At 39.9% G+C, this 11,953-nt stretch overlaps 4 protein-coding genes across 6 annotated transcripts; 2 read left to right on the plus strand and 2 right to left on the minus strand.

Annotated features, from left to right (window-relative positions):
- Nucleotides 1–1,102: 1,102 nt before the first annotated feature.
- On the minus strand, nucleotides 1,103–3,395 carry LOC137745584 (RNA pseudouridine synthase 1). Of its 2 annotated transcripts, none has more exons than XM_068485558.2 (2): nucleotides 3,020–3,395; nucleotides 1,103–2,250 (listed from the first exon to the last, which is right to left on the minus strand). In XM_068485558.2, exons 1-2 carry the CDS (start codon nucleotides 3,393–3,395, stop codon nucleotides 1,577–1,579), a joined length of 1,050 nt encoding a protein of 349 aa, XP_068341659.2. In that variant the 3' UTR covers nucleotides 1,103–1,576. The 2 variants fall into 2 exon arrangements, with proteins under 2 accessions (XP_068341659.2, XP_068341658.2); XM_068485557.2 differs by having other exon boundaries at nucleotides 3,011–3,395.
- Nucleotides 3,396–3,525: 130 nt separating this feature from the next.
- On the plus strand, nucleotides 3,526–6,989 carry LOC137745583 (Peptide chain release factor 2). 2 transcript variants are annotated; one of them, XM_068485556.2, is made up of 7 exons: nucleotides 3,526–4,107; nucleotides 4,638–4,850; nucleotides 5,266–5,367; nucleotides 5,547–5,684; nucleotides 5,886–6,190; nucleotides 6,285–6,438; nucleotides 6,536–6,989. In XM_068485556.2, the coding sequence occupies exons 1-7, from the start codon at nucleotides 3,526–3,528 to the stop codon at nucleotides 6,668–6,670; spliced, it is 1,629 nt and encodes a 542-aa protein (XP_068341657.2). In that variant the 3' UTR covers nucleotides 6,671–6,989. The 2 variants fall into 2 exon arrangements, with proteins under 2 accessions (XP_068341657.2, XP_088537678.1); XM_088681552.1 differs by lacking the exon at nucleotides 5,266–5,367.
- Nucleotides 6,990–7,221: 232 nt separating this feature from the next.
- Nucleotides 7,222–8,388, plus strand: LOC137745496 (uncharacterized). The gene is made up of 2 exons (XM_088681553.1): nucleotides 7,222–7,412; nucleotides 7,514–8,388. The coding sequence occupies exons 1-2, from the start codon at nucleotides 7,353–7,355 to the stop codon at nucleotides 8,108–8,110; spliced, it is 657 nt and encodes a 218-aa protein (XP_088537679.1). The 5' UTR covers nucleotides 7,222–7,352; the 3' UTR covers nucleotides 8,111–8,388.
- Nucleotides 8,389–8,730: 342 nt separating this feature from the next.
- LOC148692192 (uncharacterized) lies at nucleotides 8,731–11,608 on the minus strand. The gene is made up of 6 exons (XM_088682002.1): nucleotides 11,201–11,608; nucleotides 10,563–10,772; nucleotides 10,299–10,472; nucleotides 10,090–10,196; nucleotides 9,681–9,997; nucleotides 8,731–9,551 (listed from the first exon to the last, which is right to left on the minus strand). Exons 1-6 carry the CDS (start codon nucleotides 11,408–11,410, stop codon nucleotides 8,965–8,967), a joined length of 1,605 nt encoding a protein of 534 aa, XP_088538128.1. The 5' UTR covers nucleotides 11,411–11,608; the 3' UTR covers nucleotides 8,731–8,964.
- Nucleotides 11,609–11,953: the final 345 nt, after the last annotated feature.

Here is an 11,953-nt window from a genome sequence, read left to right on the forward strand (position 1 = left end):
TTGTATTCTACAAAATCAACACGTTTACCGCACTTGAGCCTTGAAAGTCTTTGCTTTACAAATTATTAAAACAAAAATTGAATATTATATATGCAACCAAGATCAGTCTGTCACGCATTTGATCCCTTTCACTCTTACAAGTTAAAATTAAGAATAGTAGCTCAACTACAAAACATTCTGACACCTACTAATTTAGACTAATCTGAAACTTAATAAGCTCTCTACCCTTTGTTTAGTAGAATATTGCTAACAATGTCGAAACGGTAATATGTATATGTGTGTGTATATATATATATTATTTTTATTTTATTTTTAAGGGACTAGCTAATAGTTTTACCACGACAGTCTATCTTTTTAGGAATCGGGAAGACTCATAGAATCATTCAAGTCTTCTTATTGCCACCATGTGTGATTCACTAATGTCAGAAATCAAACCTAGGACGTGCTGGATGAAATACGAGCCTAAAATTTGTCCTCAACCACATAACCATTATGTGGTTATTGTGGAAACAGTCATAAAAAATGGTTAATTTTTCAGCTACAGGATTCAATGAATTAATGATTGAAAAAGGAAAAAAAAAAAAAACAGATCGTAAACTTCTTGAAAAATGGTATTTTCAAAGTTAAATTTGTTTGTTTCCAAAGCACTACCGAGAGATGTTTTTAGTGTGTGGGGAACACAATAAGGTACACTAAGTGTAATAATACAATTAGTTTCAATACTTAAAATAAACATTTAATCAATTATATTATGACACTTGGTATACTAGGCCGTGTTTTCGGCATATTGAAAATTTCTACATATTATGGTTCTATATTGCTCTGAAATCCACAATTTTAACTACACAGATTAATTCTAAATGAAAAGGACATCAGAGCTTATCGGATTGGTCAATGAAAGCGTATGTTTTCCCTCTAATGTCTTGCACAGGAGTTGTTCTATGTTGTGAGGGAGCTTATTGGACGTCAATGTGTATTGAAGAAGTCTTTGGAGTTGGCCCAAATGATGAGAGAGAGTCGAGTAACGAGTTAGGATTATGATACGTTGGAGGGTTCGTTTTCCCACATTAACAAAAACAAAAGGACGTGAGAGCTTACGCAATGAGAGAAAAGGCAGAGTCGTACCAAATATGCAAGGGAGAGAAGTTTAACAACTTAAACAGAAGCAGAATTGCAAAATCAAATCATATGAGAGAGATTTGAGAAGAAATGGTACAACAGATTTTCCTTGTAAATTGTTACTTACAAAAGTTGATGACCTTTGATTTGAATCCCAAATCCATTCTCCACGTATGATCGAACAAAGGAGCAAGCGGCGAGGTAGGAGAAAGCTGCACTGGCAATTGCAGACCTCAGTAAGCTAGCCTTCGGCATCAAACCCAAAACCATTTTTCGCAGACAATAGCAAGTAACCATGTTGAAGCGGGAGATATTTGCAAAGGGAAAAGTCTCGAAATTACAGTTCCCTTCGCATTAAATCAAGTTGGCTTACATTTCTCCTTTTATGCATGAAGCCTAACCATGATTGGGAGATCTTCTCAAACCCAGGCTTTGAACACAGAACCATTGAACTTAACTAGTGCTGCAACGCCTGGCTGGCCCAAGAAGGTACAGGTGCCCGAAACATTACTGGAAGACCAGTAACAGGGTGCTCAAGAGACAAGCTCTCCGCATGAAGTTCATGGCCGTCATAAGTTGTCCCTTTCCACTCATACACACCCTCATACTTGACATCCCCTCTTATGGAAATTCCAAGATACTGGCAATGCAAGCGAATTTGATGTGTTCGTCCACTCCTAGGACGGGCTCTTACTAAAATCTCGTCCTTCTTTGCGTCTCCATCTATTACAGCTTTCTCTTCAACCACTACAACATTTGCTTCATCTTTCTTAAACTCAGATGGCTCTTCGTAGCTCCCTTGTCCATTTACTGATAAAATTTCAAACGATGTTTCCATGTCTCTGACCATTGACCCACCTGGAAGTGTCCGACCTACATCTGAAGCAGCATACACTCGCCATGCGCCAAACTTTGACCGACCATGACCTGACTTGAGGGTGATTCTTTCCCATTTCGGAGCTGAACCAAGACAGCGTGCAATGTATGTTTTGGAAACTTTGTGATCTGTAAATGCCTTCACAAGCTTGGCCGCTACTTTGTGTGACTTGGTTATTATCATCAATCCACTAGTGTCGCGATCAAGTCGATTTGCAAGATGGAGCTCTGGCTGCTTTGTTCGGGTCTCTGCAACTGATAAGTTGAACTCAAAAGTTAAATCAGTGTTCAAGAAAGAGCAACAAAAATCAACTTTTTCCCAAGAAGCACTTTTCTGTCCATTATGGGGTTTAAGACCGTCCATAGTGGTTTATATGAGTTCGATTCTTGTTTATGAACATTGTCGTTGAACTGGTGTGAGTTTAATAGTTCTGACCCACTATTTTATAGAATCAAACTCACGAGAGCCATATATTACACTTAACAATCGGGCTCACTCTTACTGGCTCAAATTCTCCGACTCGCTATGTGATCACAGGAATCAAACTCAAAATTTCTGGCCCATTGCACTTAACAATCCGGCTTTCTCTTATTGACTTAAGTTTTCTGACTCGCTATGTGATCACAGGAATCAAACTCAAAATTTCCGGCCCATTGCAAGTAGTCAGTATTCCCATATCTAATGAACCGGAAAGCTTTTCCTAAATTAGATTATGGCTTTTCGAATAAGCAGAAGTTGTTGCTAATTGGCTTGGAGAATCTACAATAAAACTAAGCCCTGATCCCAATTAACTTCCATTGATTACATGAATTTTAAACTAACTAGGATTGAAGAATTGGAATATTTCAAACTGGCAATCATCAGAAGCACATTTCAAACCAGCAATCATCAGAAGCACATTTCAAAATAAGGAAAGGTCGTGTTCGTCATAGTGGTGAGAAAAGCACTTCTAAGCCAACATAACGAGAAAAAGCACTTGAAAACAACAAGCAGACCAGAAATGGAAGAGTTAACCTGACTCACCTGACTCGGCCGAGTCACAGAGAAGCTGAGGGACAGATTCCAACACGGACTCACAGTAAACACCCTGAGGCTTGTTGGCCACAATGAGCCACTCGTCCTCGTAGACGACGTCGTTTCTCGAGAGGGAGAAGAAGCTGGATTTGGAAGAGGCGGACATGGCTCTCGCTAGCTCTATGTGCTTTGAGATGGCGGGAAGAGGCGGGGAGAGGGGCACGGGGTAGTTCCCTGGGGTTTGCAGCGCATCTTGGGAACTGGGATTTGCGGCGTCGTGTGGGGCTGACATGGTGGCTCGGCGGCGGCTGAGAAAGACGAAGGCTTTGGGGGCGAACAATACAGTGGCGGGTTGGGGAGAGAGGAAAGGACGAGGGAAGGGCATTTTCGTCAACAAAAGGAAACAATATTTTCAAAACGGCATCGTTTCAACTTTTAATTCGACTCGAGCAGCTCCCGTGAAAACCCTCAATTGGAGTTTCTGTTAAACCCCACAAATTCAAACATCAGAAAAGATGTCATCTTTCATGCTCAGAAGGAGAGCAAGTCGTAGTGGATCCTGGCAGCTTCTCTGCCCAAACCCAGAAGCCAAAAGCCGCTTTTTCCCCAATCTGCTTTTCTCTACTCTGTCTGAATCCCAACCCAGAAATGTAAATCAACCCTCAAACCCTCAGAATTTACGGAATCCAATTGAAAGACGCAATATTCTGGATTCTGGGATCTCTTCATTTTCTCACAATACCTCAAAAATCCCATCCGGGTCCCTCCAAAATCCCACCTTTTCGAGTAGTATCTTCGTTTCGGGCTCCAAGCCTCTTGCTTTAAGCTCTGGAAATGCTGCTTCAGGGAAAAATATCAGCGGGTGTGGTGTATTGGGGCTGCCAACGGTGAAAAGTTTGTATTCGGGTCGCGGCAGGTTCGGGTTGGTTTGCTTGTTTGGTACTCAGGCTGCTGTGGAGCCGTCGACGTGTGACGGGCTGACGGTTGATCGAATCATTGCTAGTGAGTGGCCGATTCTGGATGAGGATGAGAGTGATTGGAAGAGTCATGCTGCTGCAATTGCACAGTCCATTCATCTTATTAAGAAACGTTTGCAGGTACAATTTGAAATGCGATCATTTTTTCATGTTTTTCTGCTAATTAATGAGTTTTATTTAGAAGCATAATTTTGTTTGCTTATGTTAGGGATTCAATTCTTTGATAAGGCTTATAGAACCGTTTTGGCATTAAAAAAACTTAGAAGTGCTTCTGGCTCGTAGAAGCACCTTCTGGAGCTAGGTGCTTCAGGAAGCACTTCCAAGTGCCTTTTCAGGAAGCACGTGGTTTCATTAAAATTTCAACGTGTTTCTTGTAACAAAAGAGCTTATTAGTAGAAGCGCTTCCCAGAGAAGCACTCCCAAACAGCCCGTATGTTTTGTTCCTTCGATAAATGCTGAATCAAACTGCCCTTATGTCTAGTTCCTAGATTGTATGACATATTTCGGCTTAATTTTGAAGTTCATACGTGTCTTCTGTTAGTCTGAGACTGAAGTATAACTGTTGTTAGTAAATGCTGAATGAATTTCTGTTTTGGATTGTGTACAACCGTTTCTGCTTAAATTTTAAGTAGATGTTTTTATGGTGGCAGTGGAAGAAGCTGCTGGTTAGGTTGGATATGTTATCAGCGGAGGTGAATAAGCCAGACCTGTGGAATGATCCTGTACACGCAGGGAAGATAAGCCGTGAGCATGGGTCTCTTTTGGGTAAAATGAAAGAAGTGCAGGCATTTGAGCGGGAATTGCTTGAGCATGTAGACATGGTAAAGCTTGCCCGTGAAGAGAATGACGCAGAGCTGGAATCGGTGGGCCTTCAATACTTCTCATAGGCATGTTATTTCATGGCTTGTGCCGCCTTGAATAATTAGCACCAAGTTGATGTTTTATTCACTGGTTATAATAGATTTAATGTATGATGTTCTCTGCTATCTGAACTTATGCGTCGAACTATATAATTAGTTTGTTGTGTATGCCAAATAGTGAAAAGTCCATACTAGTATCTGTTTTTCAATGACTAGGAAAAACGTACATATAACATTAGTTGTTAATGGAGAATGTAGAATCAATGCAATAACACTATACAGTCTACGTTGATGCAAAGAAGGATGGTCAGATGTTGAATCATTAACATAAAGTTTATTTCTTTCTCTAAAGTAATAAGGTACTTGAGAACAGCATGCATTGTGCTTTTTAGTTAGTTATACGGATTCCCATATGCAGGAATCCATGAACGCTTTGCTCAATATGAGAAGAACTTCAAAGGAGAAAGAGATTGAAGCTTTGTTAGCTGGGGAGCAGGATCCTTGCTCGTGTTACATTGAGGTCCGTTTCATATATGAATCGTGCTTTCTGCATCAACAGTTCCCATATTCTTTGATTCATGTATTGGCACTAGTTGTTGATATTTTCTACTTATTATATAGATGCTATCATGGTGAAAAATACCATAGTTGTGATTGATCTATGCCAAGCAGAGCCTTAGATAGTTTTGTCCAATGTAGGTTCAAGCAGGAGCTGGGGGTACAGAGAGCAATGACTGGGCAGCAATGGTCATGCAGATGTATAAAATGTGGGCTCAACGACGCGGATATAACATGACTGTGGTGGATGAAATGCCTGGTGAGATTGCAGGAATCAAGGTTCATCTTCTTATCCACCGATCCTTCTATTCGTGAATGGATCCAAACAACATCTGTAGCAATAATTTGCACAGTAAAGTAAATGAAATTAGCCTATCCCAAGCATGTGGAAATCCACCATCCCACCCTGATTATATTGCAGTAAAGCCCTAAACTGAAGATTATGCTAGTTTTCTAACTTCAGATCAACCTTTCTTGTAGCGGGCAACAATCAAAGTTGATGGTGAGTATGCTTTTGGATATGCCAAAGCAGAAGTAGGAGTGCACAGGTTGGTACGGATCTCACCTTTTGACAGTAATAAGCGCAGACACACTTCATTTGCTGCTGTTGCTGTGACTCCAATCCTGGGAGATGCATCTGAGCATGTACAAATTAATGAATCTGATCTGCGCATTGAGCGATTTCGTTCTGGGGGAGCTGGAGGCCAGCATGCTAATACAACCGATAGTGCTGTGAGGATTGTTCACGTTCCTACTGGAATTACTGCTACTTGTCAAAATGAGAGGTGTTCAACACACATTTTTCACTTAATATTTTTTGAACCAAGAATCGTCAACTGTCATCCTAATCAAGGAGTTTCTTCTTTCTTCAATGTACAGATCACAACATCAGAATAAGGCTTCAGCAATGGCTGTTATTCAGTCACGAGTAGACCAGCTTGAGATGGCACGCCAGAATAAGATGAATGCACAGTATTCACAATCTCTTACAGACATAACCTGGGGTAGCCAAATTCGCAGCTATGTACTCCAGGTATGCTCTAGCACTAGCCGCACACAACTCTTCTCACCATCACCAATAACGTTAAGAACCTAAGTCAGACTAACTTCCATTCTTACTTTTAATGCAGCCATACCGGATGGTGAAAGATCTTCGGACGAGCTATGAAGTCTCAGATCCCGATTCTGTCCTTGAGGGAGATCTAGATGGCTTCATCCTGAGCTATTTATCAGCGTGCTTGGATAAAGATGAAGATGACAACTAAAACGGGTTTTGAAATTTCGAGTACAATCCTGCGTATCTTTGCCTAGGCTGAATCTGTGCTGCATGTCCAGACATCAAACTTCCTGTATTTGACGGCAAATCAACCAGCTGCGATGACGATCCAAGTATCCATACAAAGACAACAAGAATTAGGGAGTGTATGGCATTTGTATATTCAATGAAAGGATAGAACGGAAACTACATTACAGTATTCTTTGATATCAAAAGTTTCAGCAATAATCCGATTTTGTAATGCAGTAATAGATTGATCAGCTGGTTTCAGTGGTAAAAGTTAATATATTGGATAATCTCATTTTTTATGGTCTATCTGTTTATAGGAAGCGCTTTTTTTACCGCCTCTGTGAGATTTTTATTCAAATTTCGTTCAAAAATTGCATATGAGGCTCTCGTGCATGGTTTAAAAATGTCATTTTATAGGTATTTTCCCTTTTTTGTGTGTCTCGTGTACTACTTTCAGACGGACTTTAAATGAAAATTGCAATATGGTTACAAACTCCCACCGCAGAAGCATGATTAATAGTTTTTCACCACATGGGTTACATTGAGTCATCCATACTATGAGTATATGACCACAAGTATTTTTTTTTTGTCTCCTTTTCATTAGCTGGGTCTTCTGGGCATAGTTTTTAGTGATAACCCCAGAAGACGCATTGGAGTCTCGGATGAACTGCGGCACCATTGACGCTCTCAGATTAAAGATGATCAATCAGCTCAAAGCCAATGTAATTCTCTGTCTAAAAGTTATGATTTTTTGAGCAGAAATTGTATGTTTTGTTTATGAATTGTGAATTGTAATGGTGATGGTTTTAATGGGTATTTGCAGGAAGAGCTTAAGAACACGACCATTAAAATGGCGGAGCAGAGCAAAGTTCTCAACACTCCTGGTGCCGAAAAGCAGACAAAAGAGAGCTTTTTGATGCACCAAGGCAGGAGCTTGAAGCCCAAGTGCTCGAAAAGGTCTCTGTCCGTTTGGGAGTTGATTTTGGACAACAATGGGTTGGGAAAGGAAATCAGCAGAACTGTTGAAGGGGGTTTCTGTCGATTGAGCGGCCGCGAACCGCCTCTGTTTCCTCCTCCAGCAGATGCTAAAGAAAATGCCAATGCCGATACCAGTGCCAATACTAGTGTCAATCTGAATACCGATGTCAATGGCAATGTCAATGCCCATGCCAATGCCAGTGGCAATGCCAAGGAGAAAGGAAAAGAGAAAGGAAGAGCGAAAGGGAAAGGGAAGGTGAAAGGGAAGGAAACGGCAGCAGCAAGTGATTCACATAAGAAAGAGAAATCAAATTCCGCGTCGAAGAAGAGGAGTTACAGTGAGATAAATGCACAAGGACAAGGAGAGGAGAATCAAGTTGCAGCCAAGTCTGATGAACCTCTAGCTGCTGCGCCTGAAGAATCACAAGTCCTGAAGACTTGAGCTAACTGCTTCCTCATGACAATCTTGTTCGCAATTCTTTGGCTAGTTTTGTAGGAAAGTGTATAAATTGCACATTCGAGATTCTCTAATTTTGTGCATTGTGGCAGACGTGGGTTAGGGCGGTTGACTAGGGCATTGTGTCGACCTAGTTGAATTCGAATTCATCTTCATGCGGATTAGAGTATTAGTTTAGAAATCACTTTTTCAGAAAAGAAAAATTGTCATGCTACCTGTGTAACAAAAGTTTAGTATCAATTAATAATTGATAATTTGATGAGGATTTATTCTTGTATAATCGATCTTTCGATGGATTCTAGGATTCAGTGGCATTCTTGAATTCATACAGTCGATCCTATGTAGTGCGATAATGCTAATTGGTTGTTGTTGTTGTTGTTGCAATTTTTTGTGGATTTGGATAACTTGTATGATCAATGGATGTCGAAGTTTTTACACTCGGATTAAATTGGATTAAGCAGGTTATTACAAAATCGTTAAATCGGAATCGGAGAGATTTTTAGGGAAATGCCTATTTTGTATGCTCAACCTTGATGAAATTTCAAAAACATCCCTTGGACTCTTCATTGTTTGACAAAAAGCATTTCCAAAGCTGAAACCCGAATGCAGTTTTTGAAAAAGTTATTTGGGCTTTAAGATCATCACTTGGTAACTGACCGTACGTGCCATCGATTCCCATCAGAAAGTTAAATAGAAAGCACTAACTAAACCAAACAAACAGGGAATTAAGACTATCTAATCCCTCTCTACAAAAATAAAAACTAACCTAACCAGGGGATGAAGCTGAGGCAATATACACTCATCTCCGGTAGGTTTTTCCTTTCATTCGTCTCTGTGAATCATTTCAAGCGGTTGGCCAAGTTGTTGTAAGTTGCAAATTCTTCCACAGTCAAATTTTGAGTGAACGATGAAGACGTTGAGTAGTTCTCGGTTATTTGTATCCCTGAGTTCCGGGCAGCCACCCAGCTGCCTGGCTGAGGTGGTGGCATCACCCAGTTGTTCGGTTGAGGCTGAAGTAGGTCATTTGCACCAGAAACCAAGTTTCGTTTATCAGCCATTTCTTGTACATAATCTGGGTGCTTTATATCAGCTGCTACTGCATAATTCACTTGCTCTGGGAGTGAGTTGGCCTGGGGCATGACTTGTTTATCGCTAAATTTGATTTGTAAGTCGATCATTAGCTGGTTTTCGATATTACTCAGCCATTGGGAGTCAAGATTAGGGCTTCCTAATCCTTGATTATATACATTGAAGCTTTGACAAGAAATAGTTGGATTTGCTTGTGCTGCTCCAGCAACAGAAACAAGTCTAGGAAGTTGTTCTCTTCCTAAGAAATCCGCAACACTTATCATTTCTCGGGTTATTCCTTGATCCCAGTAAACCGGCATTTTTGGATTTTGAACCGCTTGGCTTCCAATAACCTCATCTAAAGGCGAAGAAAAATCCGTTACTATATCATCACAAGATATTTGGGGAAACAACATTAGTGTATTGTTCTTCTCAAGAGTTGAAGCCCTAATAAAAGCTTTTCTTGTGAAGGAAGCAATAAAAGTACCTGATATTGGTGAAGTTGAATCCTTGATCCTAAGAGTTGGCTTGGGTTGTTCATATGTTTGAACTTGTTGAGTAGGATCAAAACGTGTCTGCACGCACGGCGAAAAGGGTAACTGCAGATCGGAGGGGATTTCCGCCCCGTGTCTATCAAAATTGAAAGAAAATTCTGCAATTCCAATGTGGAAGGCTGACAGAAAGTAAGCAGATCTTTGACTCGGGAAAGGTCTTTGGCTCATCTCTAAAAACCGGTTTTCGCATTGTATAAGCTTTTCGTAGTGTTTGTCAAGGGCGCCTGGGGGAAATTGAACATAATGCCTCCTGCGAACAGAAGATATCAAAAAACTACATCAGCTCAAGTGCTGAAAAATTAGGGTTTAGGAGAAACGTGAAGAGAAAATAAAGATAAGGACCTGTGAATAAGAGCTTGACCATTGGTGAAATCTGATGCCGCATGCCACATTGTATGCTTTCTCGGCTGTGGATCCGATTCCCGGTGGAACGAAGGTGGCTGGTTCAGCTGCAAAACATCACCACATTAACAAGATTCTGAGAACAAAATTACCATAATTAAAATCAAGTCCAATTAATAGTTATGAACACGAAGATAAACAAGAGTTACCTCGATTTCTAGAATGCCGGGCTCATTTTCTTTGATAACAGCTCTCATTGCCAAAATATTAGACCACTGCACTTCAATCTTGCTCTTCAAACCCTGATCCAAGATTTCCCACACCAGTTTTCGCTTTGCGTAGTAATATTTCGCCACCAAATCACCTTCATTGTGAGCTACTCTCTGCACAAAACTATAATCAGAATCGAACAAAAAAATTTACTTATGCAACTTCACATTAAGTGTGTCATGGATTGTTTAAAACTTGCCAACCTGCCATGAACCAATTCGGAGAAACGATGCACTGAAGTTAGAAGCCTTCAACTTTTCCTTCTCAGTCATTAACTGAAAAGCATTGGGATTAACTTCGGGCGAACGCTTGGTCTTGATTTTTCCAGGTACAATCAAGTCTATGAAAGAGGGTGTCTCCCCAAGGTTCAAACCAAGAGGACTTAAACTTAGAAGAGTTTGAGCCAATTGAACCTGCAAAGAATGAGTAAAAAAAAAGTTAAAAAACAATATAGCAAAATGGTAGCATCACTGCATAGGAAAGACATTGCAGAAAATGGGAAGTAAACAAAATTAATTAGGAATTAATTACTGTTTAGTTAAAAATAAATCAAGAAAGTCATGCAAAGAAATGCGTGAACGTAGTTACATTGACTTCAAACGATGTACTTTGCACTTTAAATATTAATTTAAGTGAGTATTGAAAATAGAAGAAAGTCCAAAAACCTTAAAAAGACCATGCAAACGCCAAATCAACCTAAAAACAGAAACTAGCTAGCATAAACACCACAAAAATAAATGATGAAGAATTCAAGATCCATCCATCGGGCTGAAAGAAATAAAACTAAATCAAAACCAACAAACAAAATCAAAACAAAAACAAGTGCAACAACCAAAAATACCTTTTTGTAGGAATCCATTGGAGTTTGTTTGAGCCTCTTGTTTGCAGCTTCTGAGATATAAGGCCCGCAACAAGAACCAAAACCAATGATACGCTTCGCATTCTTAGAATTCAGAGACGAATTTTGCGACCGCTCAGAAGCAGAATCAGAAGCTTCACTACCATCACTATTACTGTTCCACTTGAAATCTCCGTTAGAATCCACAACCATTTTTTTTTCTGTTTGTTCTTATTTCCTTCTTCCTGGTTTTTCGGAGAGAGAGGAGAGGAAGAGAGAAACGGCGTAAAGAGAGGAAACGAAGGAAAACAAAGCAAATAAACGTGTGCGAGTAGAATTGCAGAGCCAACCAGCCGAGGTTGGCTTCGGCTTTATAAGGGGGAGGGATTTTTGGGACTCCTTTTGACGGAGTACTGCTGAGGTATCATTTTACACGAGGATACTTGAAAATGATTCGGAAGCATTTTGCTCACCACCTTAATTATGATGGACGTTTATCATACATTTAATTATTTATTTATTTCACTTAATTCTAGTTAATTTATACATTAAATGTTATTTTTTTATTTTAAAAAAAAATTAGCCAAAATTAAGTTAAAACACACTTGACAGATGATTTGGAGTATAATGAGCATGCATCAAAATTTAGGATGCAAGCAAAAATGCTACCAATAATTTCCTTATTTGGCTACTTGGCCCCACAAGGTTAAGGGCCATCATTCCCATGACAAAATTAGGGTTTATTCCATTTTTTTA

Source organism: Pyrus communis, chromosome 12 (genome assembly GCF_041283825.1).
Source record: "Pyrus communis isolate YQ-2024b chromosome 12, ASM4128382v1, whole genome shotgun sequence".
NCBI lineage: Eukaryota > Viridiplantae > Streptophyta > Magnoliopsida > Rosales > Rosaceae > Pyrus > Pyrus communis.

Excerpts from the sequence above, each read along its gene's own strand:
- LOC137745496 (XM_088681553.1), top strand. The coding sequence starts at position 7,353 with ATGAACTGCGGCACCATTGACGCTCTCAGATTAAAGATGATCAATCAG. Across the intron at positions 7,413-7,513 it reads TCAATCAGCTCAAAGCCAAT|GAAGAGCTTAAGAACACGAC; the intron begins GTAATTCTCTGT and ends GGGTATTTGCAG.
- LOC137745584 (XM_068485557.2), bottom strand. The coding sequence starts at position 3,395 with ATGCCCTTCCCTCGTCCTTTCCTCTCTCCCCAACCCGCCACTGTATTG. Across the intron at positions 2,251-3,010 it reads GGCCGAGTCAGGTGAGTCAG|TTGCAGAGACCCGAACAAAG; the intron begins GTTAACTCTTCC and ends TCAACTTATCAG.
- LOC148692192 (XM_088682002.1), bottom strand. The coding sequence starts at position 11,410 with ATGGTTGTGGATTCTAACGGAGATTTCAAGTGGAACAGTAATAGTGAT. Across the intron at positions 10,773-11,200 it reads CAATGGATTCCTACAAAAAG|GTTCAATTGGCTCAAACTCT; the intron begins GTATTTTTGGTT and ends CATTCTTTGCAG. Across the intron at positions 10,473-10,562 it reads TCCGAATTGGTTCATGGCAG|AGAGTAGCTCACAATGAAGG; the intron begins GTTGGCAAGTTT and ends AGTTTTGTGCAG.
- LOC137745583 (XM_068485556.2), top strand. The coding sequence starts at position 3,526 with ATGTCATCTTTCATGCTCAGAAGGAGAGCAAGTCGTAGTGGATCCTGG. Across the intron at positions 5,368-5,546 it reads CTTGCTCGTGTTACATTGAG|GTTCAAGCAGGAGCTGGGGG; the intron begins GTCCGTTTCATA and ends TGTCCAATGTAG. Across the intron at positions 6,439-6,535 it reads TTCGCAGCTATGTACTCCAG|CCATACCGGATGGTGAAAGA; the intron begins GTATGCTCTAGC and ends CTTTTAATGCAG.